Source organism: Neoarius graeffei, chromosome 7 (assembly GCF_027579695.1).
Source record: "Neoarius graeffei isolate fNeoGra1 chromosome 7, fNeoGra1.pri, whole genome shotgun sequence".
In the NCBI taxonomy this organism is placed as follows: domain Eukaryota; kingdom Metazoa; phylum Chordata; class Actinopteri; order Siluriformes; family Ariidae; genus Neoarius; species Neoarius graeffei.
In genome coordinates this window covers 31148454-31176191 of record NC_083575.1, presented here as the reverse complement: position 1 = coordinate 31176191, position 27738 = coordinate 31148454, and the positions used below count along the sequence as shown (strand labels likewise).

The 27738-nt window shown below is 41.6% G+C and overlaps 2 protein-coding genes across 4 annotated transcripts in view; both read left to right on the top strand.

Annotated features, from left to right (window-relative positions):
- The window catches only part of LOC132889222 (geranylgeranyl pyrophosphate synthase-like), a 61572-nt gene extending 41572 nt beyond the window's left edge, over positions 1–20000 (top strand). For all 3 annotated transcript variants that reach the window (XM_060925496.1, XM_060925495.1, XM_060925497.1), the window contains one exon: positions 19017–20000. In XM_060925496.1, coding sequence (XP_060781479.1) covers positions 19038–19769 — 732 coding nt within the window. In that variant the 5' untranslated portion in view covers positions 19017–19037 and the 3' untranslated portion in view covers positions 19770–20000. The remainder of the gene's footprint in view (positions 1–19016) is intronic.
- A 5006-nt stretch (positions 20001–25006) lies between these two features.
- On the top strand, positions 25007–25956 carry LOC132888590 (geranylgeranyl pyrophosphate synthase-like). The gene has a single exon (XM_060924640.1). It carries the CDS (start codon positions 25071–25073, stop codon positions 25800–25802), a length of 732 nt encoding a protein of 243 aa, XP_060780623.1. The 5' UTR covers positions 25007–25070; the 3' UTR covers positions 25803–25956.
- The last annotated feature ends 1782 nt before the right edge of the window (positions 25957–27738 follow it).

Here is a 27738-nt window from a genome sequence, read left to right as displayed (position 1 = left end):
TTTTCTGCTTTTTTTCATCAGGACCCACTCTCATCCCTGCAAAACTTAAAGGTGCCCTTCCACCAAAAACGTTTAATACTGGCTCTTTTTGAAATACTGTAGTTCACTCCGAGTTGTATATGCATGCTGATTGAAAATGTAATTCTACTCCCATTCCCTGTATTAGCTTATGAAAGAAAATAGTCGGAAGAACGAGCAGATCAGAAAAAGCCATGCGAAGTTACGTCACTTCGAAAATTAGTATTCATGGCCTCGCCCACCTTGGCTTGCGACCGCCCACGGGAAGAAAGTTCGGATTTAAGCGCGAGGAGAGATAGCAGAGCCCATCTCGTCAGTAGCTCACGAAGAGGACCTAACAGCAAGCTGAAAACATGTCTGGACAAGTTTCTGCCTGCGTTATTTAACGAAGAGGACCTAATAGTAAGTTGAAAACATGTCTGAACAAGTTCGTGCCTGTGTTATTTGTGGCAGTAACACATCAACGTTGCATTTCTTGCCCAAGATAGAAGAGGTGAAAAAGAAATTGTTGGAATTTATCTTTGGAATACCACCAGCAAAGTATAATGCAACGTTAATACTGTGTTCTGATCATTTCAACCACAGTGACTTTTCAAACTTCGGTGCCTTCAGTAGTGGTTTTGCTTCGAGGTTGTTTTTAATACTTGGATCTGTCGTCAAGACGATCGACCACCAGCTCACAAGCTGTAAGTAAAACATGAACTTTTTGTTCGGAGGCTTTTGTTACAAAATAGCATGTTGAAAACATGTCTGAACAAGTTCGTGCCTGTGTTATTTGTGGCAGTAACACATCAACGTTGCATTTCTTGCCCAAGATAGAAGAGGTGAAAAAGAAATGGTTGGAATTTATTTTTGGAACACCACCAGCGAAGTATAATGCAACATTAGTACTGTGTTCTGATCATTTAATTTCATCATTAATATTCTCCACGTTAGCATGCATGACATGGTCACAAGCTAAGCAGGGATGAGTTTTTTCCGCTTTTCGGCGGATTTCCGCTTTTTCTGAGTAAAAAATGACCTTTTTATATTATGCCAAATCTGTTGAGAATTTTTTAAATTAATTTCGGGGGGTTGGGGTATGTTCCTTCATGTTGTTCAAACTTTATTAACTCCAACGATGTTTACACATTATTTGTAAGTCGCCATCTTTAGTCTCGTTTAAATCTCATTGAATGTGATGTAAAATTCATGTTATCTACATTGTTATTGGTCAAAACATCAATGTCGAGACTGTAATAGCCAATCAAAACAGTTTTTACAAAGACACCCACATCCGCTTGTTCTGACCCACTGGAGGTAGCATCACAGTGCTGTTAGCCAATCAGAGGTAACACGTTTACATGTCATGAATATTAATGAGTAAGAGCTGAAATCCTGTCGTTCTCCCGCCACCTACTCCTCCACCAAACTAGAACAGCCTGAAACAGGAGAACCACAGCATTTTTTTTCACCAAAACCAGCTCACGGGGCATTCATTCATACTAGAGACCACCGCACAATTAATGAAAAAACGATGCAAGGAGACCTTTAAGAAAATACCAAAATAATTTCACAGAAAAGAAAAATGTAAAAAGAAAAATGCAAAAAGAAAACAAAGGATTACCAGTCTGTCTCAGAAATTCTGCTTATGCCTCGTATGCAGTCTTATGTTGCCCGGACTTGGAGCTGCTAGCCGTTAGCCTGCGGCCATATTATCTGCCAAGGGAGTTCAGTCATGTGATCACCATCTGTGTTTACATCCCTCCGAGGGCAGACGCAGCTGCTGCATGTGAGAGGATTCACTCTGTCACAGCAAGACTGCAGACACAGCACCCTGAGGCATTTATGATCGTTTCTGGGGACTTTAATCACGCTACTTTGTACTCGACTCTGGCTGCTTTTTACCAGGTTGTGGACTGTCCAACAAGGAACAACAGGACAATTGACTTGCTGTATGCTAATGTGAGGGATGCATACAGAGTTGCACCCCTCCCCCCACTAGGGAAGTCTGACCACAACCTGGTTCGTCTACAGCCGAAGTACACCCCCCTGGCCCAAAGGCAACCTGCAACAACTGGCTCCATCAGGAGGTGGTCCCCTGAAATGGAAGATGCCCTCAGAGACTGTTATGACACCATGGACTGGGATGTGCTACTTAGCCCACACTGTGAGGACATAGAGGGGCTGACACACTGTCTGACTGATTACCTCAACTTCTGTGCAGACGTGGTCTCCCCCGCTAAGACTGTACGGTGTTACCCTAATAACAAGCCATGGGTAACACAGGAAGTCAAAGCTGTCTTCAACAGGAAGAAGGCCGCCTTCAGGAGCAGGGATAGGGAGGTGATGAAATCAGCACAGCAGGAGGTGAAACGCTGCATGAGGGAAGCTAAGGACAGCTACAGGAGAAAGGTGAAGCAGAAGCTGAAGGAGCACAGCATGAGGGAGGTCTGGGAAGGTGTGAAAACCATCACAGGCCACAACACAAGGACCAGAGTCGTAGGGGGGACAGCGAACGAGCTGAATGACTTCTTTGACCTGTTCAACCAGTCCACGTCCCCACCACCCTTCCCCTCACTGTAGCCATCTCTCCTTCTTCCCTCAACACACCTCCCCACAGTCATCCCAGCAGCCCCCTCCTCCTCCCCCACCTCAACACAGACTCCTCCATGCATCTCTGCAGACCAGGTCAGAGGTCAACTGAGGAAGCTTCACCCCAAGAAAGCAGCAGGCCCAGACAAGGTGTGTCCCTGACTACTGAAGACCTGTGCTGCTGAACTGGGTGAACCACTCCAACGTATCTTCAACCTCAGCCTGCAGCTGGGAAGAGTGCCCACCCTCTGGAAGACATCATGCATCGTTCCAGTTCCCAAGAAGAACCGTCCCAGAGAGCTGAATGTCTTCCGACTGGTGGCACTCACTTCACATCTGATGAAGACGTTGGAGCGGCTCTTCCTCAGCTTCCTCAGACCCCAGGTACAACATGCCCAGGACTGTCTGCAGTTTGCGTACTGGGCAGGTGTTGGTGTGGAAGATGCCATCCTCTACCTGCTACACCGAGCCCAGTCGCATCTGGATAAGGGAAATGGCACAGTGAGGATCCTCTTCTTAGACTTCTCGAGTGCCTTCAACACCATCCAGCCCCTTATGCTTCAGGACAGACTGAACAGGATGCGAGTGGACCCTTGCCTGGTCACCTGGATCTCCAGCTACCTCACTGACAGGCCGCAGTACGTCAGGCTGAAGGACATCACGTCTGACTCTAATTAGCAGCACCGGAGCACCCCAGGGCACAGTGCTGGCCCCTCTTCACCCTGTACACCTCGGACTTCTGCTACAACTCGGAGCTGTGTCACATTCAGAAGTTCGCCGATGACACAGCTATAGTAGGGTGTATCAGGGACGACAGAGAGGAGGAGTATAGGAGCCTGATGAGGGACTTTTGCTGTTGCTGTTTGGTGCAACAGGAACCATCTGCAGCTCAACACCTCGAAGACCAAGGAGCTGGTCATTGACTTTGGGAGGTCCAGACCAAGGTCACGACCAGTTCTTATCAAGGGAGTTGAGGTGGAGGCTGTGGATTCCTACAAGTACCTCGGGCTGTGGCTGGACAGCAAGCTGGACTGGACTTGCAACACCAACCACCTGTACAGGAAGGTACAGAGCAGGCTGTACTTCCTGAGGAGGCTGCGGTCTTTTAACATCTGCAGGAAACTCCTGTGGATGTTCCATCAGTCTGTGGTTGCCAGTGTCCTGTTTTACACCGTGGTGTGCTGGGGGGGGGGGCAGCACATCCGAGAAGGACACATCCAGGCTGGACAAACTGATCAGGCAGGCTTACTCTGTGGTCGGCATGAAACTAGACTCTCTGGTGACGGTGGCAGAGAAGAGGACTATGGACAAACTACTGAACATTATGGTCGATGCCAGTCACCCTCTGCACACCGTCCTCAGCAACCAGAGGAGCCTGTTCAGTGACAGAATGCTCCTTCCCAAGTGCAGGACTAACAGACTTAAAAACTCCTTTGTCTCTCATGCCATCAGACTGTACAACTCCTCTCTGGGGGGAGGAGGAGTAACAGGAGGACAGAGGATGGGAAGGAGCAGTAGCCTAGCCTGACAAAAAGCAGTACTGGACAATGTACAATACCTTTCCTGCTGGACTTTTTTTGTATATGTAAATACTTAATTTATCTAGAAGTTTTCTCGATTTTCTATTCTCTGTTTATCCTGTAATGATGCTACTGGAATTTTAATTTCCCTGAGGGAACCCTCCCAAAGGGATCAGTAAAGTTCTATCTAATCTAAAATCCGGTGAAAGCAAAATTTGAAATCAGAATCACAAATTTGTTTTGAAACACATTATACATATGTAAATAGTTGCTGAAAGCATTGAAAATAATGTGAACTATGTCGTAGTGAATTATGGAGTTTTTGCGTAATTTTTGTGTTCAAGATTTTTTGGGTGGGTCAGAAGTCATGGCTCAATGACTGAACAGCGCCATACTTGGTATAACTCCTCTAACACTATAATATTAAAAAATTAGAGCTGCAATATCATGGTCATCCTGCTCAATTGCAACTTACTGCACAAACTACAGCTAACGTTTTGCTTGCAAGCTATTCTTTCATCTCACAAATGCATCTTCCATGTGTCTCACAAACATCATGACCCAAGAATCCCTGATTCCCTGGAGTCTCGGACAGTCAGTTCACTGGGCTAAAACAGCAGAATGGCAGTGCCAGTGCTTCTGGTTTGAGTCCTGACTCAGGCACTTAATTGCACTCAGACTTTTTGTTATTCGGATTGTACTAATTTCACCACATTCAGATTTTGTTCTCTACAGCTTTTGATCCTTTCAGAAGCTAACAGACCTCCATAAAGTGCTTGGTTCACACTAAATATTTATCCACATAACACCATTATGCTACTCACAAAACAAAAATTCAATAAATGGATGAATAAATAAGTTATAAAAATAAACTTTTATGGTGGAGTGCAGAGGATGGTTGTGTTTGATCTGTAACTATACATGGAAAGTGACAAATTTTGCTCCCTGTTATTTATTGATAGTCTAACATTATTTTGGCTAGGTTATGCTAGTCATTAATACATATATTGCTAACTTGCATACTTGGGAGAAAAATGGGAGAGGAAATTACCATTCTCTTGCAGGCTGAGAGGAATGAGGCTGATTCTCTGGTAGGTCAGTGTCTGCTAGCTCAGAATTATATTCTGGCTCTGGTGGCTCGAACATATACATACAGAGGTGTCCACATAGTTTTGGTCACAGAGTAGTCTTAAAGTCGTCACCTATGCCAAAAACCATTTTAATGATGTTTGGTAATCTAGACCATACATTTTATTGTCTTAGGCCTTTAGTTTCCTCTTCAGTGATGGGTTTGAAATCATTATATATTTGTAGCATTCATGGTATCAATAAATCACATTCCAATTACAGGAATACACAGAACACATTCTAGTATTGTTTGCATGCTGTAGAATTAGTAAACTAGACTACACATTAAGATATTGGCATGATTAGCATTCTAAAATCCAGTTCTTAGATCAAAAGTAAAAATAAAAACGTTTAAGAATACCTTCAATATTTTCCAAATTCATAAACAAGCTATTTTAAAAGGAATTTTGAAAAGATTATATACAAATCACAAGGTAACATTTTGATTTGTTTCTTGCATTAGCAGCATAATACAGGATTTGCAAAATTAAATGAACAAACTAACTCAAAAATTACATGAACACCCTACATTAAGTAAAAAATTTGGCCTTAAATTAGTCCAATTACAAAAAATTGTCCTCAGTTAACTGACATTGTTACATGATGTGTGATCTAATATTTGTACTTCTTAATTGAGGTAAAGTGTTAATTAAACTTTTAGTTTGACTATAGAACAATTTTCAATTTAATTAATTAGAGCTGAATTAGAGCTTTGTTTATTGCCAAGGTGTTGCTTTTGTGTACAATAATGCTTTTATTCTCATTGTATAAATATATGCTCACAGAACAATTTATTAGAAACACTATACTAGTACTGGATACGGCCTCCCTTTGCTCTCAAACCAGCCTCAGTTCTTCATGGCATGGATTCCACAAGATGTTGGACATGTGAAATTCAGGTCCATGTAGACATGATTACAACATGATTCCTGTAGACTTTTAGGTGCACTTTCATGCTGTGGATCTCCTGTTCTATCACATCCCAAAGGTGTTCTGTTGGCTTCAGATCTGGTGACTTGGAAGGTCACTGAAGTACATTTGAACTCACTTTTTCATGTTCATGAAACCAGTTTGAGACGACTATTGCTTTGTGACCTGGTGCAGTATCGTGCTGGAAGTAGCCATTAGATAATGGGTCATGAAAAGATACACGTGGTCAGCAACAATACTTAGACTGTGGCATTCAAGCAATGATTAATTGGTATTCATGTCCAAAGTGTGCAAGAAAACATTTCCCACACCATGACCCCACCTCCACCAGCCCAGACTGTTGACACCAGGCAGGTTGGGACCATGGATTCATGCTTTTGGTGCCAAATTCTGACCCTACCGTCTGTGTGCCTCAGCAGAAATCAAGATTCATCAAACTAGGCTACTTTTTTCCAGTTTTGGTGAACATGTGCCTCAAATTCCTGGTCTTGGCTGATAGGAGTGGAACCTTATGTGGTCTTCGGCTGTTGTAACCCATCCACCTCAAGGTTTGATGTTTTGTGTATGCTGAAATGCTTTTTCTGCTCACCATGGCTGGAACAAGTGATTGAGCTACTATTCCTTTCCTAGCAGCTCAAAGCAACCTGGCCATTTTCCTCTGACCTGCCTTGTCAACAAGGCAATTTCCCCCACAGAACTGAGTTTTTTTTGTTTGTTTTTTTCTGCACCATTCTGACTAAACTATAGAGGACTGGTGTGTGTGTGTGTGTGTGTGTGTGTTTCAGATCAGCGTTTATAGCATTGCACTGCTGCCACACAACCGGTTGATTAGAGTTGAGCACCCACGCTCGTTTACTACAGAGCCATGCAGTTGTAATATGTGCAGAAAGTGGTTTGACATTGTCTTGCTGAAATCAGCAAGGCTTTCCCTGAAAAAGATGTCTTCTGGATAGCAGAATGTTGCTCCAAAACGTGAATCTCATTCAGCATTCATAGTGCCTTCTCAGATGTGTGAGCTACCCATGCCATGTGCACGAATGCACCCCCATATCATCACAGACGCTGGCTTTTGAACAGTGTGCTGATAACAAGCCGGCTGGTCCCTCTCCTCTTTAGCCCATAGTACACGGGGTGCACAATTTTCCAAAAGGAATTTCAAATTTCGATTGAACAGACACGTAGCCCAGATCTGTCTCCCATTGAAAATATTTGGTGCTTTATGAAGCACAAAATACGACAAAGGAGACTGCGAACTGTTGAGCAACTTAAATTGTACATCAAGCAAGAATGAGGCAACATTTCACTTTCAAAACTACAGCAACCGGTCTCTTTAGTTCCCAAAAGTTTTTACAGAGAGTGTTTGTTAAAAGAAAAGGTAATGCAGTAGAGTGGTAAACATTTCCCTGTCCCAACTTGAAACATGTTCTTGGCATCAAGTTCAAAATGAGCATATATTTTTCAAATAACAATAAAAATTTCTCAGTTTCAACATTTAGTATGTTTCTTTTGTACTACTGTCAAGGTAATATAGGGTTTGCATAAGTTGCAAATCATTGTATTCTCTTTTTATTTACAGTTTACACAGTATCCCAACTTTTTTGGAACAGAGTTGTAAACCAGAAAGGTGCGAAAAATAAAAAGGTGTTGACCAACAGTTCTGTGGGTGAAAATTACTTATTGATGGAGGTAAGAGGAAAATGGCCAGATTGGTTTGCGCTGCCAGGAAGGATACAGTAACTGTCATCACTCTCTCCAACCATAGTGAGCAGAAAAGCATCTCGGCATGCACAAAACATTGAACTTTGAGGTGAATGGACTACAACAGCCAACCACATTGGGTTTCACTCCTGTCAGCCAAGAACAGGAATCTGAGGCTACCATGGGCACAGGCTGATTGAAACTAGACAGTTGAATATTGGGGGGGGAGAATCACTTGGTCTTTTTTTCCTAGTCTTTAACTGGTCAGTTTCAATAAGACTGTGCCCATGACAGCTTCAGATTCTTGTTCTTGGCTGACAGGAGTGGAACCTGATGTGGTCTTCTGCTGCTGTATCCATCTACCTCAAGTTTTGATGTGTGCTCTGAGATGCTTTTTATACTTACAATGGTTGTAAAGAGTGCTTATTTGAGTTAATATAGACTTTGTCATCCTCAATCAAATTTATTTGTACAGCATGTTTAAATGATAAGTCAATGTCATACCAAAGTGTTGAACGCATACTGGACACATAAGCATACATAATGGGAGAGTTAAAATACAATTAAATAAAATTACACAACCCTAGGCAGTGCAGTGCATCTGAAAAACAAGCAGCAACACAAGGCACAATAAAAGATACAAAATAACAAAAAAAATTAAGAACAATTAAAGGCGATGGGGCAGGGGTTAATCTGGTTTTGAACACGGAGAGGAGGAGCTGTTCTGACATTCAGAGAGATGCTGTTATAGAGCCTTGGATTAACAATGCTAAAAGCCCAATCCCCCTGCCTGGTGCACAACTAAAAGTGGCTCATTAGCAGAACACAGAAATGTAGGGGGTGCACAGTTCTGACAAGTAACTGGGTCACTGATCACAAAGGGATTTAAAAACCGAAAGTAAAATCTTAAAATCGACTCTGAATTTAAATGGCAGCCAGTGTAATGATGCAAGTACTGGAGTAATAGACTCGTGTTTGCGAGTACCTGTCACAAATTTGGCTCCTGCATTCTGAACAAGCTGCAACCTCAATAAGAGTTGTGCCAATCCCCACATATACAGTGATGCTTGAAAGTTTGTGAACCTTTTAGAATTTTCTATATTTCTGCCTAAATATGACCCAAAACATCATCAGATTTTCACACAAGTCCTAAAAGTAGATAAAGAGAACCCAGTTAAACAAATGAGACAAAAATATTATACTTGGTCATTTATTTATTGAGGAAAATGATCCAATATTACATCTCTGTGAGTGGCAAAAGTATGTGAACCTCAAGGATTAGCAGTTAATTTGAAGGTGAAATTAGAGTCAGGTGTTTTCAATCAATGGGATGACAATCAGGTGTGAGTGGGCACCCTGTTTTATTTCAAGAACAGGGATCTATCAAAGTCTGATCTTCACAACACATGTTTGTGGAAGTGTATCATGGCACGAATAAAGGAGATTTCTGAGGACCTCAGAAAAAGCATTGTTGATGCTCATCAGGCTGGAAAAGGTTATAAAACCATCTCTAAAGAGTTTGGACTCCACCAATCCACAGTCAGACAGATTGTGTACAAATGGAGGAAATTCAAGACCATTGTTACCCTCCCTAGGAGTGGTTGACCAACAAAGATCACTCCAAGAGCAAGGCGTGTAATAGTCGGCGAGGTCACAAAGGACCCCAGGGTAACTTCTAAGCAACTGAAGGCCTCTCTCCCATTGGCTAATGTTAATGTTCATGAGTCCACCATCAGGAGAACACTGAACAATGGTGTGCATGGCAGGGTTGCAAGGAGAAAGCCACTGCTCTCCAAAAAGAACATTGCTGCTCACCTGCAGTTTGCTAAAGATCACGTGGACAAGCCAGAAGGCTATTGGAAAAATGTTTTGTGGATGGATGAGACCAAAATAGAACTTTTTGGTTTAAATGAGAAGCATTATGTTTGGAGAAAGGAAAACACTGCATTCCAGCATAAGAACCTTATCCCATCTGTGAAACATGGTGGTGGTGGTGGTAGTATCATGGTTTGGGCCTGTTTTGCTGCATCTGGGCCAGGACAGCTTGCCATCATTGATGGAACAATGAATTCTGAATTATATTAGCGAATTCTAAAGGAAAATGTCAGGACATCTGTCCATGAACTGAATCTCATGAGAAGGTGGGTCATGCAGCAAGACAATGACCACAAGTCATTCTCCCAAAAAATGGTTAAAGAAGAATAAAGTAAATTTTTTGGAATGGCCAAGTCAAAGTCCTGACCTTAATCCAATTGAAATGTTGTGGAAGGACCTGAAGCGAGCAGTTCATGTGAGGAAACCCACCAACATCCCAGAGTTGAAGTTGTTCTGTACAGAAGAATGGGCTAAAATTCCTCCAAGCCGGTGTGCAGGACTGATCAACAGTTACCGGAAATGTTTAGTTGCAATTATTGCTGCACAAGGGGGTCACACCAGATACTGAAAGCAAAGGTTCACATACTTTTGCCACTCAGAGATATGTAATATTGGATCATTTTCCTCAATAAATAAATGACCAAGTATAATATTTTTCTCTCATTTGTTTAACTGGGTTCTCTTTATCTACTTTTAGGACTTGTGTGAAAATCTGATGATGTTTTAGGTCATATTTATGCAGAAAATTCTAAAGGGTTCACAAACTTTCAAGCACAACTGTATAGAGTTACAATAATCAAGTCTTGAAAAAATGAAGGTGTCCTGTTGGATAACTGCATAAATGAGCTGGTGGTGCAGGTGTTCTCTTAAAGTGACCTGTGAGTATGTATGCAAGTATTTGGATCAGTCAACATGGACGTTTGCTTGAACACTGACTATCCAGTTCTCTGTTTGAGGATGAAAATATACAGTACTTTGCAAAAGTCTTAGGCGCATGCAGTGAAATGCTGTAGAGCAGGGGTTCTCAACATTTTTTGCTTTGAGGCCCACCTATTCATACTTGTAACAAGTCGGGGCCCATTAAAAAAAAAAGCCCCAATTATTTTGGCTCATCTATTTTATTAAAATCTAATAATCTATTGTAAAGTGTATTAATGGGATGTGACATCACTCCCTGTTACCGATGGGAGCCCAGGAATTAAATAAGTGCAATAAATACAAACTGTTTTTAATTGTAGGTATTGTATTTAAAACTGTATGGATGTGCCAGAAGCCAACACAAAACCATGCATGCAGGAGTCTGGTCAATTCACACAAGAACTTATTGCCATGTTTGTATACAGAAAACAAGCAAGTTATTAAAACCAAGAAGTCCACTCAAAAGAAGTGTATGTAGAAACCACTCAATGGGATAGATCCTTACACGGTAACAAAGAGGGATTTTTCCTACAAGTTGGAAAATTATATATCTGTTGAGTTCCCCGACATCTCAAACTACCTGGTGCTGCAGACATTGTTCTACACGGACAAAGAGATGTAAACCTGGAAGAGCATGGAGACGTACAACGTTTTATATGCAGCTGGCTTAAAGATCTGGGGATCAGGACACTACAAGATATACAGCGGTAGACGGATTTAAGTACAGGAAGAGTGTTTATTAGCAGGCGTGATATTTAAGTCAAGTTTATTTTTATAGCACTTTTAACAACAGACATTGTTGCAAAGCAGCTTCACAAAAAATTAAAGACTTAAAAATAAGTTAATTTTATCTCTAATTTATCCCCAATGAGAGAGCCTGTGGCGATGGTGACAAGGGATAAACTCCCTCAGACGACATTAGGAAGAAACCTTGAGAGGAACCAGACTTAAAAGGGAACCCACCTTAATTTGGGTGATAACAGATAGTGTGATTATAAATAACTCGCTTCTGTAACTGTGTCCAATAATGTCAGAGTATAACTGTGTAATCAGGAAATTCATTATAGTTTTAACATGAAATCTATTTTGTTGACGTTATAAACTGTTCATTGATGGAAACTTGAGTGCAAAACGGTTCATGACAACTGCAGTCCTAAAGTTAGCAAGTCGACTGTAGTCTTCAGCCATAAATGCATTACTGTAAGTATCCAGAGCCATCTTCCAAGTGTTGTGGTTTTTTACAAAAGCAAAACAGAAAGCAGAGTATTTAAACAGCGTTATAAACATGGCTAGAAACAAATGTGACAATGATGATAATACTTCGCAAAGCCTCTGTGAAAACAGCTTCTGTATCTGTGCGTGCTGATTTGCGCTCAAATCAGTATCAAGTGTTTCCCATAACGACTAGGTCCCAAGCGCACATGTGACCGCTCAAGCTGCGCCAGGCTCAAGCGCACAAAGGTGCAACAGTCAAGTGTTCACCTACTGTGTGACCACAACTTTTAGCTCACGTGTATCTCGCCATCAAAATGCCTCATTTTCATCAATAACCTATCGCAAAGCATCGCGAGCTGTAGTGTGACCATAGCTTAATGAGGTAGATGTGACATTGGCTGCAACCCAGCAATTGCACCCTACTATGAGGTAAAAATTAGCTTTAACTTGGAGGAAAAAAAAAATTTGCAGTCCACTAATTGAGAAACACTGCTGTAGAGCAAAGATGCCTTCAAACATGATGAAATTAAATGTTTCTACATAAAAATACCATAAAGATCATTAAGCAGTAATGCATGAAAAAGTCAATGTTTGTTATGGCGTACCTTTGCTTAAAAAATAGCAGTCTCCGATACAGTTAGTGCTGTTTTATAAGGAAATGAGCTGCAAGTTTTACTGAGTATCTTACAGAATCAGCCACAGTTCTTCTGGAGACTTTGACTGTCGCATTTCCTTCTTATTTTTGCAGAAAAACACAGTAGCCTTCATTATGTTTTTGTCTGAAAAATGGTCTGTTATGTAATAGGTTGCTTTCTTTACGGACATACAAACATTTTTCTGTAACATCAAACTTTGTGCTGGAAAACTAATTTTTGGAAATCTAAAGTGTTTTTGTACTGCTTGTAGAATGTACAAGTCATTAAAGTCTAGAATCAAGTTTGTACTAAAAAACAAGGTGCCTAAGACAGTACTGTACTGTACATCACAGTACATGCACAGTACTGTACATCACAGCTAGCAGGTGAGCTTTTTGCTAACAAAATATTAACCTGCCGAGGTGGAAAATGACATTTTTGTGAAGGTTCTCAGTCGTTCAGGTGGTCATAAATCGTAGTTGCTAAAGAAGGCAACTACGTACGTGCTTGAATTTCTTGAAGACATTCACCTTTCATCCGAAAGGCTTCTTCAGTTTTGTCTGACTACTGGGGAGTTTCAGGTATTTATCCTCTGGGGTGGCCAACCCGCGGCTCGCGAGCCGCATGCGGCTCTTTGCCCGGTGTTATGCGGCTCTTACGTTCATATCAAAGTTTGTGGGGTTTTTTTATGTGCGTGTGCGCTTTGCTTGAGTTCAGTATGGTATTTTAATCAAATGCATCTTCGCTTTGCTTGGGTATATTACGGTATTTTCAGGTCATGTCAAATGCGCATGTGCGTGAGATAATCGCTAAGTTTTTGGGCAAGGTGTATCTTGTGTCAAGTAGCCTCTCAAAATGGCAATGAAAAAATGCACAGCAAAACGAAAATATGAAGACGAACATAGGACATTTTTAACAGAGTGGGAGAGTTTATACTTTTTTGTTGAACGTAATGGCAAGCCATTCTGCCTTATATGTCAGTCGTCATTAGCTCATTTCAAAGCTTCCCGCCTCCCTGAATAAGCAAGGAGCCAGATATGCAACACTAATTGAAAACCTGCACGAAAGCTTTGTAACCCGGTTCCGTGATATACAACTGAAAAGGCCACAGGTTACGTTCCTCGTCGACCCATTCAATGCGGAGATGGACTGTTTGAAAGCCCCGCTTGTCACAGATGAGGCTGCGGCTGAGTTGGAGATGATCGATCTTCGTTAGGAAGACCAACTGAAACCTGTTTTGAGGGAAGGCACCATTGAGTTTTGGAAAAGTGTGCCATTGGAAAAATACCCGAATGTGAAACGGGCTACGCTTAAGATACTGTCAATGTTTGGGTCAACATACGTCTGCGAGTCTGTGTTCTCTACCATGAAACACGTGAAGTCAAAGCATCGTTCTGTTCTGACTGAAACCCATGCGAAAGAACTGCTTCGAGTGGCAACGACGGAATACAAGCCAGATTTGAAGAGGATTGTTCAAGGCAAGGAATGTCAGAAGTCCCACTAAGCAACATGCATAGTAAGTGCACACAATATTGATTGCTGTAAATGACTGGCCTGTGGTATTAGTACTGACTGAAGGAGTAAATTTCTCTCATGTTGGCGTGTGACATTTACTATTAATCTGGCTGAGCAGAGGTGCGTGTGTGAGAGAGAGAGAGAGAGAGCGAGGGAGGGGGGGGGGGCGATGTTCATGTGCGGTCATGTGTATGGTGTGGCTTTTTTTTGGTAATGCCATGAGTCCCACTAAGCAGCATGCATAGTAAGTGCACACAATGTTCATTGTTAAAAATGACTGGCTTCAGCCTGTGGTCTTAGTACTGTAGGAGTAAATATGTTGGTGTGTGACATTTACTATTAATCTGGCTGAGCAGAGGGGTGTGTGTGTGTGTGTGTGAGAGAGAGAGAGAGAGAGAGAGAGGAAGGGATGGGTGATGTTCGTGTGCCCATGTGTATGATGTGGCTCTTTGCGGTAATGCAGTAAAAAATGTGGCTCTTGGTCTCCAACTGGTTGGCCACCCCTGCTCTAGTGGATCAAAAGCAACCCTAAGGAGGTTCGCTGAGGTCACATGTTTGGCAATGTTATAGGTGACTGAATTGTCTCTGTGTAACATCTGTGGATCTTCCTGGTGCTAAACACAGCAGACTACCACTCCAAGATGACCAGTCTACTCAGCAACACAACCACCTATGAACCCTGCACCAGCAGTTGCAAAAAGAAAGTTGTGAGCTGCCTACAGCAACTAGAAAAGAACCATGCCATCAACTGATCTCTGTATTACAGACTGTGTACCCTGGGGAAAACATTCCTCTCATTTATGGACTCCCCAAGATTCACAAGGAAGGCGCTCCACTCAGACCCATCAGCAGCAGCATAAACACTGTCACCTATAACACTGTCAAACACCATCCTGGCTCCCCTTGTCGGAAGCACATCACATCAATAACTCCCAGGATTTTGCAGCTAAAGTTGCAGACCGAAAGCTAGACTCAGATGAAACCATGATTTCCTATGATGTCACTTCTCTTTTCACCTGCATTCCCACCACAGAAGTAGTCGAATCGGTTAGGAAATGACTTCAAGACATCACCTTAATGGACAGAACGAACCTCAGCATGGACCACATTTGCACCCTGCTTGACCTCTGCCTGACCACCACCTATTTCCAATTCAAGGAATGTTTCTATAGACAGAAATATGGATGTGCCATGGGATTACCGATGTCCCCTATAGTGGCCAAGCTCTACATGGAGGAAGTGGAAAACAAAGCCTTGACCACTTTTTCAGGAGTCGCTCCTAGCCACTAGTTCAGGTGTGTGGACAACACCTGGGTTAAAATCAAAACCCATGAGGTGGAAGCCTTCACAGAGCACATCAATGCAGTGGATATCAACATCAAGTTCTCTCAAGAGGACGTCAGTGGAAACAACCTAGCCGTTTTGGACTGCAGCATGCACATCAAACAAGACAGAAGCCTTAGCATCAAGGTCTACCGGAAACCCACAGACGGTTTGACCCTCACCATCCACTGGAACACAAATTGGGGACCTTACCAAATTAGGACCTTACATCAAAGGGTTCAGAACATTCCTACAACCAATGAGAGAAAAGAGAAGGAGCAAAAACACATCAAGGAAGCACTTCAGAAGTGCGGATATCCCAACTGGGCTTTCATCAAGACCAGAAAAAGAAACAAATGCAAGAACATTTTCATTCCTTACATTTCTGGACTACCTGAGAAACTCAGGAGGATCTTTTACAAACACAACATCCCTATACACTTCAGATCCAGTAACACTCTGGGGCAGAAATTGGTCCACCCTAAGGACAGAATACCTAGACACAAACAGGACAACAGTGTATGCAATTCAGTGCAGTGAGGAATGCACCGACCTGTACATTAGCGAAACAAAACAACCGCTTCACAAGTGCATGGCTCAACACAGGACAGCCAGTTCCTCAGGCCAAGACTCTACGGTCTGTCTTCATCTCAATAACAAAAGACACTTGTTTCAGGACTGCATTGTACGCATTTTAGACAGAGAAGACTGGTGGTTTTAAAGAGGAGTAAACCTGGAATGACCATCACTGAACAGAGGAGGTGGTCTGAGACACCACTTATCAGCCACCTACAATGCAGTCCTTGGCACACTTCCCAGAAAATTGAATACACATCCACACCAAGACTCAGCTGACTTCAATGAGTACGTTTACATGCACATCCAAATCGAGGTACTGTCGGTAATCGAGCTAAGGGTCCCAGCAGGGGTGCCAGAAAAATCCAATCCTACATGCACACAAGGAAATTGAGCTATTGTGTGAGGTACATTGTGCACCCGAGCCACAGGTGGCGCTACACGCCCCATCGTGTTGGTACACTTCCGGTTGTCGTCATGAAGAGCTATTCAAGAGTATAAACAAAGTTATCAGCAGTGTTGCCAGATACTGCTGACGTTTTCCAGCCCAAAACATGTTCAAATCTGCCAAAATGCACTTAAAACCGCCCAATCTGGCAACACTGGCAGTTCCGTGTTCAAGTTCCGTGCTCAAGCTGTTAGGCTTGCTCTAACAGACTGTATGGCTACAAACTGTCCTGCGCAGACCACTGTTTTGTAAGACAACTTATTTTGCACAATTGTATATTTTTCTAGTCCATTTTTTGCTTACAAAAAAAAAATTTTTTTTTGCTTACAATTTAACTTATGTCTTAATAAACACACAAAGTTCAATTGTTTTGTTTTTATTGACATTCTTCAGATGTTGGACATATATATATATATATATATATATATATATATATATATATATATATATATATATATATATATATATATATACACACACACACACACAAAAATACAATGACTTGTTTATGTACACAATTCACAGCTATGCAACAGCTGTACAGATGTATTTGGTGATACAGTAAGTGAGCTAAATTTTAACAGTGCAAACAATGCCACAAAAAGAAAAGATTCATGCCATTGTCATGATTCGTTGTCATGCCAACCGAGGCTGTTGTGTTTCCTGCTTGTGGTCTCGTCACTCGTCACTTCCGGAAGGGGCAGTGCTGAAGTAAGTAGCTCGATAGGGTTTACATGCACTAAGTAGCTCGGCTAAAATCACATAATCTAGGTCGTATAGCTCGATTACGAGAAATCAAGTTCGGTTCGATTTCAGCCGAGCTAAGGTGTTTCCATGGCATTTAGAACTTCGATTTCAGTCGAGCAACGGCAGAAATTCAATTTTCTCTATGTGCATGTAAACGCACTGAGTGACTCATGATGGTAGAGAGAGCCAATGACCCACAGATCACCCTAACAACCCTCTAGGCTGCTAACACCATTCACACCCAGCCTCCAGTGACCTTAACACCTACAGAATGACTGAGAGGGTCAACGACCCATGTGACCTCAACAACTCCCCTTAGGCCCTGTCCACACGGCAATGGATTCAGGTGACTCCGATACAATTGCTTATCGTTTAGGCCTGGCGTCCACACGGCACCGGCGTTTTGGGTGCCCAAAACGCAATCTTTTTGAGAACGGGTTCCAGAGTGGAAAGATCTGGCAACGTTGCCGTTGTGAAGTCGTCTGGATGAGTAGAACGGATTTGTTTACGATGATGTCACAACCACATGACTGTGAGTGCTTCACGCCGGGTAGAAGTGTAACGAACTTGATGCGAGTTGTCAACAAATCCTATAACTTGGTTCATGAAACGCGCTTACAAAATATTTTCACTGTGAATATTTATTGTGTAATGGTGCAAAGTGAGAGAGAGAGAGAGAGAGAGAGAGAGACTCTGCCCTTAGGGCAGAGTCAATCCCACCAGCAAAAATAGGGAAAAAAAGGAGCGATCTCACCTCTTCAGATGTTGGTTTAAGTCCTACAATACATTCCTCAAAAAGGGCGTAGAAGAGCAAATTAATCCATCAACGTGTAGCATTCAATTTATTCCGGACCATTAAAGACGCCGCCTTCCGCATAGAATCATACGTCATCCTCGCCGCCATATTGGATAGGTCAAAGCGGAGAATAAAGATTAGCTGCGTTTAACTGTACCAACAGGTTTGCCGTCCAAACGAGATCACATGGGATTACCTTTCACAGGTGAGACTGGAAAAATACTTTTCATTGTATTTGGTCATTATAATGTAATTTTACGAACAGATTTTCCTGACTTTGTGGCTAATATGAAGTCTCACGCATAATAGTTTATGCGCATGCGTCCTTACTACTTCTATTGTTCTGGTGTCTCCGAAGGGACCGTCTTACAGCGCCCCTAGAGGTGTGGCATGTGTATTGCATTGTTTTCAGCAAGTGTTGCGTTGCCATATGGACCTGATATTTTACTGATCGTTGCCCATTTGGACGCGATATATTTTTAAATAACATCTCGTTGCCGTTGTCGTGTGGATGTAGCCTTAGGCTTGCTTTTAGTCCACGAGAGGATAAATTGAATACACATCCACACCAAGACTCAGCTGACTTCAATGACTCATGATGGCAGAGAGAGCTCCCCAGTAGTCAGACTACTGGAGCTCCAGAGTAGTCAGACAGAACTGAAGAAGCCTTTCGAATGAGAGGTGAAATGTCTTCAAGAATTTCAAACAAGTATAGTTGCTGCCTTTAGCATCTACGGTTTGGAAAATGACATCATTGCAATGACATTTTTGGCCATTGTCCTTTCTTCTTGGAGGTAAATACTCTGCATGGAGGGTACAAAAGACAAGCAACATGAGCATCTTGTTCTTTGCTAGTGTGAATGAATGCTTTGAATGCAGCTTGAGTAGATAAATTTCCACTATCCAAGTTCCATTTATCAGTTGTTTTTTAATGTTTTCCCTTTTATTTAATGATCTTGGTCTGTCGTTTATTATTGGGTACTTACAAAAATTCTTTACGGTAGTGTTAACAATATGCACATGCATTTTTGTTCAAATCAAATTAATCAAATATGTCAGATTGAAACAAAGTCCTAGTTCATGTCCCTTTTCTCTTGCAGGTAATCATTGAGGTAACGGAAATGCTGCACAATGCCAGTCTCTTGATCGATGACATTGAGGACAGTTCCAAGTTGCGACGTGGTTTCCCTGTGGCACACAACATCTATGGTGTACCATCCGTTATAAACTCTGCAAACTACGTCTACTTCCTGGGTCTAGAGAAGGTGCTGACACTGGAACACCCTGAGGCCGTACATGTGTTCACTCGCCAGCTGCTGGAGCTGCACCGTGGCCAGGGCCTAGACATTCACTGGCGTGACACGTACAGTTGCCCAAATGAGGCAGAATACTGTAGCATGGTACTGCGCAAGACAGGTGGCTTATTCGGCCTGGCAGTTGGCCTCATGCAGCTTTTCTCAGAATGGAGATGTGACCTCAAGCCCTTACTAGACACACTTGGGCTCTTGTTCCAAATACGTGATGATTATGCAAACCTCTGCTCACCTCAGTATGGCGCAAACAAGAGCTTCTGTGAAGACCTGACCGAGGGCAAATTTTCTTTTCCCATCATCCATGCCATCCACACACAGCTGCATAGCACACAGGTGCAGAACATCCTACGCCAGCGCACGGAGGATGAAGCTGTCAAGCGTTACTGTGTTGATTATTTGGAGAAAGTGGGCTCCTTTGCTTACACCAGGCAGAAGCTGCATGAGCTAGAGAAGGAGGCATACAGATTGATTGCAGAATTAGGGGGGAACCCAGAGCTGGAGGGATTTGTAGAACATCTCAGCCACATTTACAAGGAATGAGAGGAAGCAGCTTCTCCTAATCACAATGTTCAGATAAACGCAGAAGAGAGCCATGTCACTCCTGAATTTTGTGTCCCTCTCCAAACTCCTCTCCCTTAATTTTTTTTATCCTGTGTTCGTTTTGGCAACAGTGAGATTAAATTGGCTTATACTATTGCATTTCTTTCCCTAACTAATTTACCCATTTTATAAATCAATAAATCACCTCAGTTTTGAGATACATTACAAGAATTGACCTATAATCATTTTCTAGTCTTACTGTCTCTAGTCTTATTGTCCTTTCTCTTGTGACTGTGTCAGATGAGGGCAACAAAGACTTAAGCAAACAACATAACAGGTGAAGCCCAAATGTCTTGTGTATAGCAAAAACAAAAGAATTGAACTTGTTGTTCCAATACTTTCAGAGAGGACCGTAAATGCGCTGATGGAGGAAAGTTTGCAAAACATTTTCCTTTCAGTGGAATTGGACATGATCAATTTAAGGTGGATTTTACCTTTTGATTTATTCAATACACTGATGATCCATGGTGCAGTGAACAATGTAGTAACTTTACAATAAATTAAATAAGCAAACATTTTTCATTCTGAGATGGAGATTATTGGTTACCAGATCCAAAAGAAATGTTGCTTGCCCAGTTTTCTGTTTATGGCAGCTACTGGAGATGTGCTCTGTTCACAATCAAATGTATGCACAGTAAATACATAATACATTTTCCAGGATTTCACAGGTACTTCCTTGACATGAGGTTCCATGAAATCTGCCTTTAGTTTAACTTGTTGAAAAATGCAGCTTTGGTGAAAGTCCAAAACATGTCCACATACACAGGTCAAAACTGAAGTCTAAACAGCTTTTGGCAAGAAGGCTGTTCACCTTTTAGGTTGAAATGGATAAAGGAGGCACAAACAAATTGTGTTCAGCATCCCTGAGGTTTTGCTTTCCAGAAGCATCATTACTTGGACAAAATCACTTTAGAATGAAGATTTATATTTTACTAGTGGTAGAAGTACATATGTTGAGAACAATCACTTGTGGAATTGTTAGGATTTTTACAAATTATTATTATTATTATTATTATTATTATTATTATTCATTAAAACTGACTGTGCAAACCAAACCACAGACATGAAACTTGGTTAGTACATAGTTCTCCCTCCTGCTACTCAGGCAAGAGAAATGAGCCTGACCAACCTAATGGGGGCACTGTGGGGAAGCGTTTTACATTTGGGGTTATGGGGGGCTGCAAAAGTAGGTATACAGTAATGAAAAACAAATTCTAGTATTAAATAAAACCTAGCACCACTATTAATAATAATAGTGGTAATACTGGAATAATCATTACTGTATATCTACTTTTGCAGCCCCCTGTATTTTAAATGCGCCAAGTCCTATAGTGAAAGTTCTTTTTGCTTCTTATTCCTTGGATCTCACCCCCCCCCCCCCCCCCAAATAAATAAATGAATTAATTAATGAATAAAAAAAATTGAGGACTATTTCTCTTCACCCACTTAGATTTTTGCTAATATGCAAAATATGCAAGAACCTACTTCTTAGAACTTGTTCTAGGATTTTTGTCCTTTCCTCACAATTTGTGTCAAACTACTCAGCAGTGTATGAACCTAAATAATTCTATTCAAACTAACTAACTGGCTACTCAAACAGCTACTCTGTTTGTCTCTACATGAATAGCACAATACCTGTTCAGGGTGTAACCCACCTCTTACCCAAAGTGATTTGGGATTGGCTCCAGCTCCTCACAACCTCAGTAGATCAGTGAAATAGATAATGAATGAAAAAATGAAATTGAGTTGGATTGGTGCCAGTTTGGGAAGAGGCCAAAATTGGAGATGTCGGCAATGAGCACAGAACAACAATGCCTTTTGATAGTAGTGTCTGAATATTAATGGTGGCTTTCTCAGGAAGGTAGGAGGACAGTGAAAGCAGACAGGGATGCCCTACCCTGTTCCAGTCACCACCACATGGGTGTTCAAGATGCTGGAAATATCAGTAGAAGTTAGGCTTGGGTGGTATCTTTTTTTTTTTTTTTTTTTCCCTCTCCATACCAGCCTTGCATTTCACCAGAGTATGCTGTATATGACGGTATTTGTGTTAAAAAAAAAGAAAAAAAATCCATAACAGAGGCAACTCCTTGTTGAGTTAAAATGATAACTCGGTTATTTCAGACAGTAAAAACAGTAGATGGAGCCACTCCATAGGTTTTGAATGGAGAGCAGTGACATGGGATTGGGGCAACTTCCTGTTGTGAGCCTCTTACTGAGCATTTGTCTACTGTGCAACATGAGGTTCACTTTGGTTATGTAAAGAAATGGAAGAAGATATCTGGAAATGTGGTATTTCTCTGCACCCCAATTTTTTAAATGAAGTTTATAATGAAGCATTTCTGTGGCAATTATGAGGAGGAACAGTGAAACAGGACAGCCCTGATTAATTTAGTAATTGATTGTGAATTGGGGTGAAGTACTTCCTGCTAAAGAGACTGAGCTAGAGAGATTCTATGACACTTTGGAGTTTCTCTCCAAAGCCTAACAGTCTTAAACACTGAAAAATAAACGGGTGCTCAACTGAATCAAATGCCTTACAGAAGTCAAGAAATAATATAAAACCATCATCTATTAAATATGTATAGTATAAAAGATCAAGTGGTAGGAGAATGTTATTGTGAATGGACCTTCCCTTCATAAAACTGGACTGGGAATTATTTATGCTTTTATGTAGATGTTTTTTTTGTTTGTTTTTGTTTTTTTTATATCTGTTGGCATAAATAAGAGTTATGATTTGTAGTCCGTATTCAATAAAGTGATTGGTCTTAAATTATCTAATATTTTGGGGTATTTGCCTTGTTTGGGAATTTAAGTTATTACACCTTGTTTCATAGTGGAAGAGAATGTCATATACTCTGCTTTTCTTAACATAAGAGAGAATGGATCTTTTAACAGTTCCCAGAAGCGTTTATAGAAGTTGGCAGTAAGACCGTCACATCTTGGAGATTTAGTCAAAGAAAACTCTCAAATGCTTTATCCAGCTCAACAGGATATCAGCATCACATAACTCTGCAAACTCATTATCTATTTGAGGAATAAGATGTTTAATACTGTGGAAGAGGAGTTTGCATGTTCTCCCCGTGTCCGCGTGGGTTTCCTCCGGGTGCTCCGGTTTCCCCCACAGTCCAAAGACATGCAGGTTAGGTTAACTGGTGACTCTAAATTGACCGTAGGTGTGAATGTGAGTGTGAATGGTTGTCTGTGTCTATGTGTCAGCCCTGTGATGACCTGGCGACTTGTCCAGGGTGTACCCCGCCTTTCGCCCGTAGTCAGCTGGGATAGGCTCCAGCTTGCCTGCGACCCTGTAGAAGGATAAAGCGGCTAGAGATAATGTGATGTGATGTGATGTGAATACTGTGGAAGAAGGGGCTGAGACAAGGCTGAGGAGTAGAGGCTATTACACGGTGAAGTGAAGAAATGTAGTTTCTCTTCAAGTGGTGAACATATTCACGAGTGAGTGAAGCAAGTGATGATATATTTTTCAACATGAAGATAAACTTCATATCTTCGCACCACCGTGTGATGTTCTTTATTATATAGACACATACACACAAAAAAATGCAAGTTAATTAAAAGGATCCCAGGAAAACACTGGGAATGACTTCACTGGAGTCAAATATCGGGAATTATTATACATACAGGACACTTGGAATAAAAACGTATTCTATTCCCTTCTAGCGGGTTTCATTCATTTGGTTTGACAGCATGCAATATTGTTAGCATATCGCTTATCCTATGTGTATTACGTCACTCTACCCAATGGAAAATGACCGTTGAATATGGTTTACAATATTGCATGGTTGTCAAGACATGACATCACACGTCAGAGCTGATGCGAATATCCAACATGAGAGTTTTCTGCTGCGCATGCGTAGAAGTATTTCTTTGTTTGCTGGCGGTGCCCGCAGTAAACTGTCACAGTGAATTGAAAATGCTACAAGATGTGTATTACACGTCTTTTTGTAAAATCTATAATTGTTCCATTGGATGTGTACGTTTTCATTCCCTACATTTCTGGACTACCTGAGAAACTCAGGAGGATCTTCTACAAACACAACATCCCTATATACTTCAGATCCAGTAACACTCTGGGGCAGAAATTGGTTCACCCTAAGGACAGAATACCTAGACACAAACAGGACAACAGTGTATGCAATTCAGTGCAGTGAGGAATGCACCGACCTGTACATTAGCGAAACAAAACAACCGCTTCACAAGTGCATGGCTCAACACAGGACAGCCAGTTTCTCAGGCCAAGACTACGGTCTATCTTCATCTCAATAACAAAAGACACTTGTTTCAGGACTGCATTGTACGCATTTTAGACAGAGAAGACTGGTGGTTTTAAAGAGGAGTAAACCTGGAATGACCATCACTGAACAGAGGAGGTGGTCTGAGACACCACTTATCAGCCACCTACAATGCAGTCCTTGGCACACTTCCCAGAAAATTGAATACACATCCACACCAAGACTCAGCTGACTTCAATGACTCATGATGACAGAGAGAGCCAATGACCCACAGATCACCCTAACGACCCTCTAGGCTGCTAACACCATTCACACCCAGCCTCCAGTGACCCTAACACCTACAGAATGACTGAGAGGGTCAACGACCCATGTGACCTCAGCGACTCCCCTTAGGCTTGCTTTTAGTCCATGAGAGGATAAATTGAATACACATCCACACCAAGACTCAGCTGACTTCAATGACTCATGATGGTAGAGAGAGCTCCCCAGTAGTCAGTCTACTGGAACTCCAGAGTAGTCAGACAGAACTGAAGAAGCCTTTCGAATGAGAGGTTTGAAATTCTTGAAGACATTTCACAAGTATAGTTGCTGCCTTTAGCATCTACGGTTTGGAAAATGACGTCATTACAATGACATTTTTGGCCATTGTCCTTTCTTCTTGGAGCTAAATACTCTGCATGGAGGGTACAAAAGACAAGCAACATGAGCATCTTGTTCTTTGCTAGTGTGAATGAATGCTTTGAATGCAGCTTGAGTAGATAAATTTCCACTATCCAAGTTCCATTTATCAGTTGTTTTTTAATGTTTTCCCTTTTATTTAATGATCTTGGTCTGTCGTTTATTATTGGGTACTTACAAAAATCCTTTACGGTAATGTTAACAATATGCACATGCATTTTTGTTCAAATCAAATTAATCAAATATGTCAGATTGAAACAAAGTCCTAGTTCATGTCCCTTTTCTCTTGCAGGTAATCATTGAGGTAACGGAAATGCTGCACAATGCCAGTCTCTTGATCGATGACATTGAGGACAGTTCCAAGTTGCGATGTGGTTTCCCTGTGGCACACAACATCTATGGTGTACCATCCGTTATAAACTCTGCAAACTACGTCTACTTCCTGGGTCTAGAGAAGGTGCTGACACTGGAACACCCTGAGGCCGTGCATGTGTTCACTCGCCAGCTGCTGGAGCTGCACCGTGGCCAGGGCCTAGACATTCACTGGCGTGACACGTACAGTTGCCCAAATGAGGCAGAATACTGTAGCATGGCACTGCGCAAGACAGGTGGCTTATTCGGCCTGGCAGTTGGCCTCATGCAGCTTTTCTCAGAATGGAGATGTGACCTCAAGCCCTTACTAGACACACTTGGGCTCTTGTTCCAAATACGTGATGATTATGCAAACCTCTGCTCACCTCAGTATGGCGCAAACAAGAGCTCCTGTGAAGACCTGACCGAGGGCAAATTTTCTTTTCCCATCATCCATGCCATCCACACACAGCTGCATAGCGCACAGGTGCAGAACATCCTACGCCAGCGCACGGAGGATGAAGCTGTCAAGTGTTACTGTGTTGATTATTTGGAGAAAGTGGGCTCCTTTGCTTACACCAGGCAGAAGCTGCATGAGCTGGAGAAGGAGGCGTACAGATTGATTGCAGAATTAGGAGGGAACCCAGAGCTGGAGGGATTTGTAGAACATCTCAGCCACATTTACAAGGAATGAGAGGAAGCAGCTTCTCCTAATCACAATGTTCAGATAAACGCAGAAGAGAGCCGTGTCACTCCTGAATTTTGTGTCCCTCTCCAAACTCCTCTCCCTTAATTTTTTTTATCCTGTGTTCGTTTTGGCAACAGTGAGATTAAATTGGCTTATAGTATTGCATTTCTTTCCCTAACTAATTTACCCATTTTATAAATCAATAAATCACCTCAGTTTTGAGATGGAGTGGATGGATCCACTTTTAAGGTGGATTTTACCTTTTGATTTATTCAATACACTGATGATCCATGGTGCAGTGAACAATGTAGTAACTTTACAATAAATTAAATAAGCAAACATTTTTCATTCTGAGATGGAGATTATTGGTTATCAGATCCAAAAGAAATGTTGCTTGCCCAGTTTTCTGTTTATGGCAGCTACTGGAGGTGTGCTCTGTTCACAATCAAATGTATGCACAGTAAATACATAATTACATTTTCCAGGATTTCACAGGTACTTCCTTGACATGAGGTTCCATGAAGTCTGCCTTTAGTTTAACTTGTTGAAAAATGCAGCTTTGGTGAAAGTCCAAAACATGTCCACATACACAGGTCAAAACTGAAGTCTAAACAGCTTTTGGCAAGAAGGCTGTTCACCTTTAGGTTGAAATGGATAAAGGAGGCACAAACAAATTGTGTTCAGCATCCCTGAGGTTTTGCTTTCCAGAAGCATCATTACTTGGACAAAATCACTTTAGAATGAAGATTTATATTTTACTAGTGGTAGAAGTACATATGTTGAGAACAATCACTTGTGGAATTGTTAGGATTTTTACAAATTATTATTATTATTATTATTATTATTATTCATTAAAACTGACTGTGCAAACCAAACCACAGACATGAAACTTGGTTAGTACATAGTTCTCCCTCCTGCTACTCAGGCAAGAGAAATGAGCCTGACCAACCTAATGGGGGCACTGTGGGGAAGCGTTTTACATTTGGGGTTATGGGGGGCTGCAAAAGTAGGTATACAGTAATGAAAAACAAATTCTAGTATTAAATAAAACCTAGCACCACTATTAATAATACTGGTAATACTGGAATAATCATTACTGTATATCTACTTTTGCAGCCCCCTGTATTTTAAATGCGCCAAGTCCTATAGTGAAAGTTCTTTTTGCTTCTTATTCCTTGGATCTCTCCCCCCCCCCCCCCCCCCATAAATAAATAAATGAATTAATTAATGAATAAAAAAAATTGAGGACTATTTCTCTTCACCCACTTAGATTTTTGCTAATATGCAAAATATGCAAGAACCTACTTCTTAGAACTTGTTCTAGGATTTTTGTCCTTTCCTCACAATTTTGGTGTCAAACTACTCAGCAGTGTATGAACCTAAATAATTCTATTCAAACTAACTAACTGGCTACTCAAACAGCTACTCTGTTTTGTCTCTACATGAAGAGCACAATAGATTGGCTACCTGTTCAGGGTGTAACCCACCTCTTACCCAAAGTGATTTGGGATTGGCTCCAGCTCCTCACAACCTCAATAGATCAGTGAAATAGATAATGAATGAAATAAAATGAAATTGAGTTGGATTGGTGCCAGTTTGGGAAGAGGCCAAAATTGGAGATGTCGGCAATGAGCACAGAACAACAATGCCTTTTGAAAGTAGTGTCTGAATAATATTAATGGTGGCTTTCTCAGGAAGGTAGGAGGACAGTGAAAGCAGACAGGGATGCCCTACCCTGTTCCAGTCACCACCACATGGGTGTTCAAGATGCTGGAAATATCAGTAGAAGTTAGGCTTGGGTGGTATCTTTTTTTTTTTCCCCTCTCCATACCAGCCTTGCATTTCACCAGAGTATGCTGTATATATGTTGTTGTTTTTTTCCCTCTCCATACCAGCCTTGCATTTCACCAGAGTATGCTGTATATGGGGGGCAAAGGATCCC

Bases quoted from the DNA above. Each gene is read 5' to 3' on its own strand.
- LOC132888590 (XM_060924640.1), top strand. From the start codon at position 25,071: ATGCTGCACAATGCCAGTCTCTTGATCGATGACATTGAGGACAGTTCC.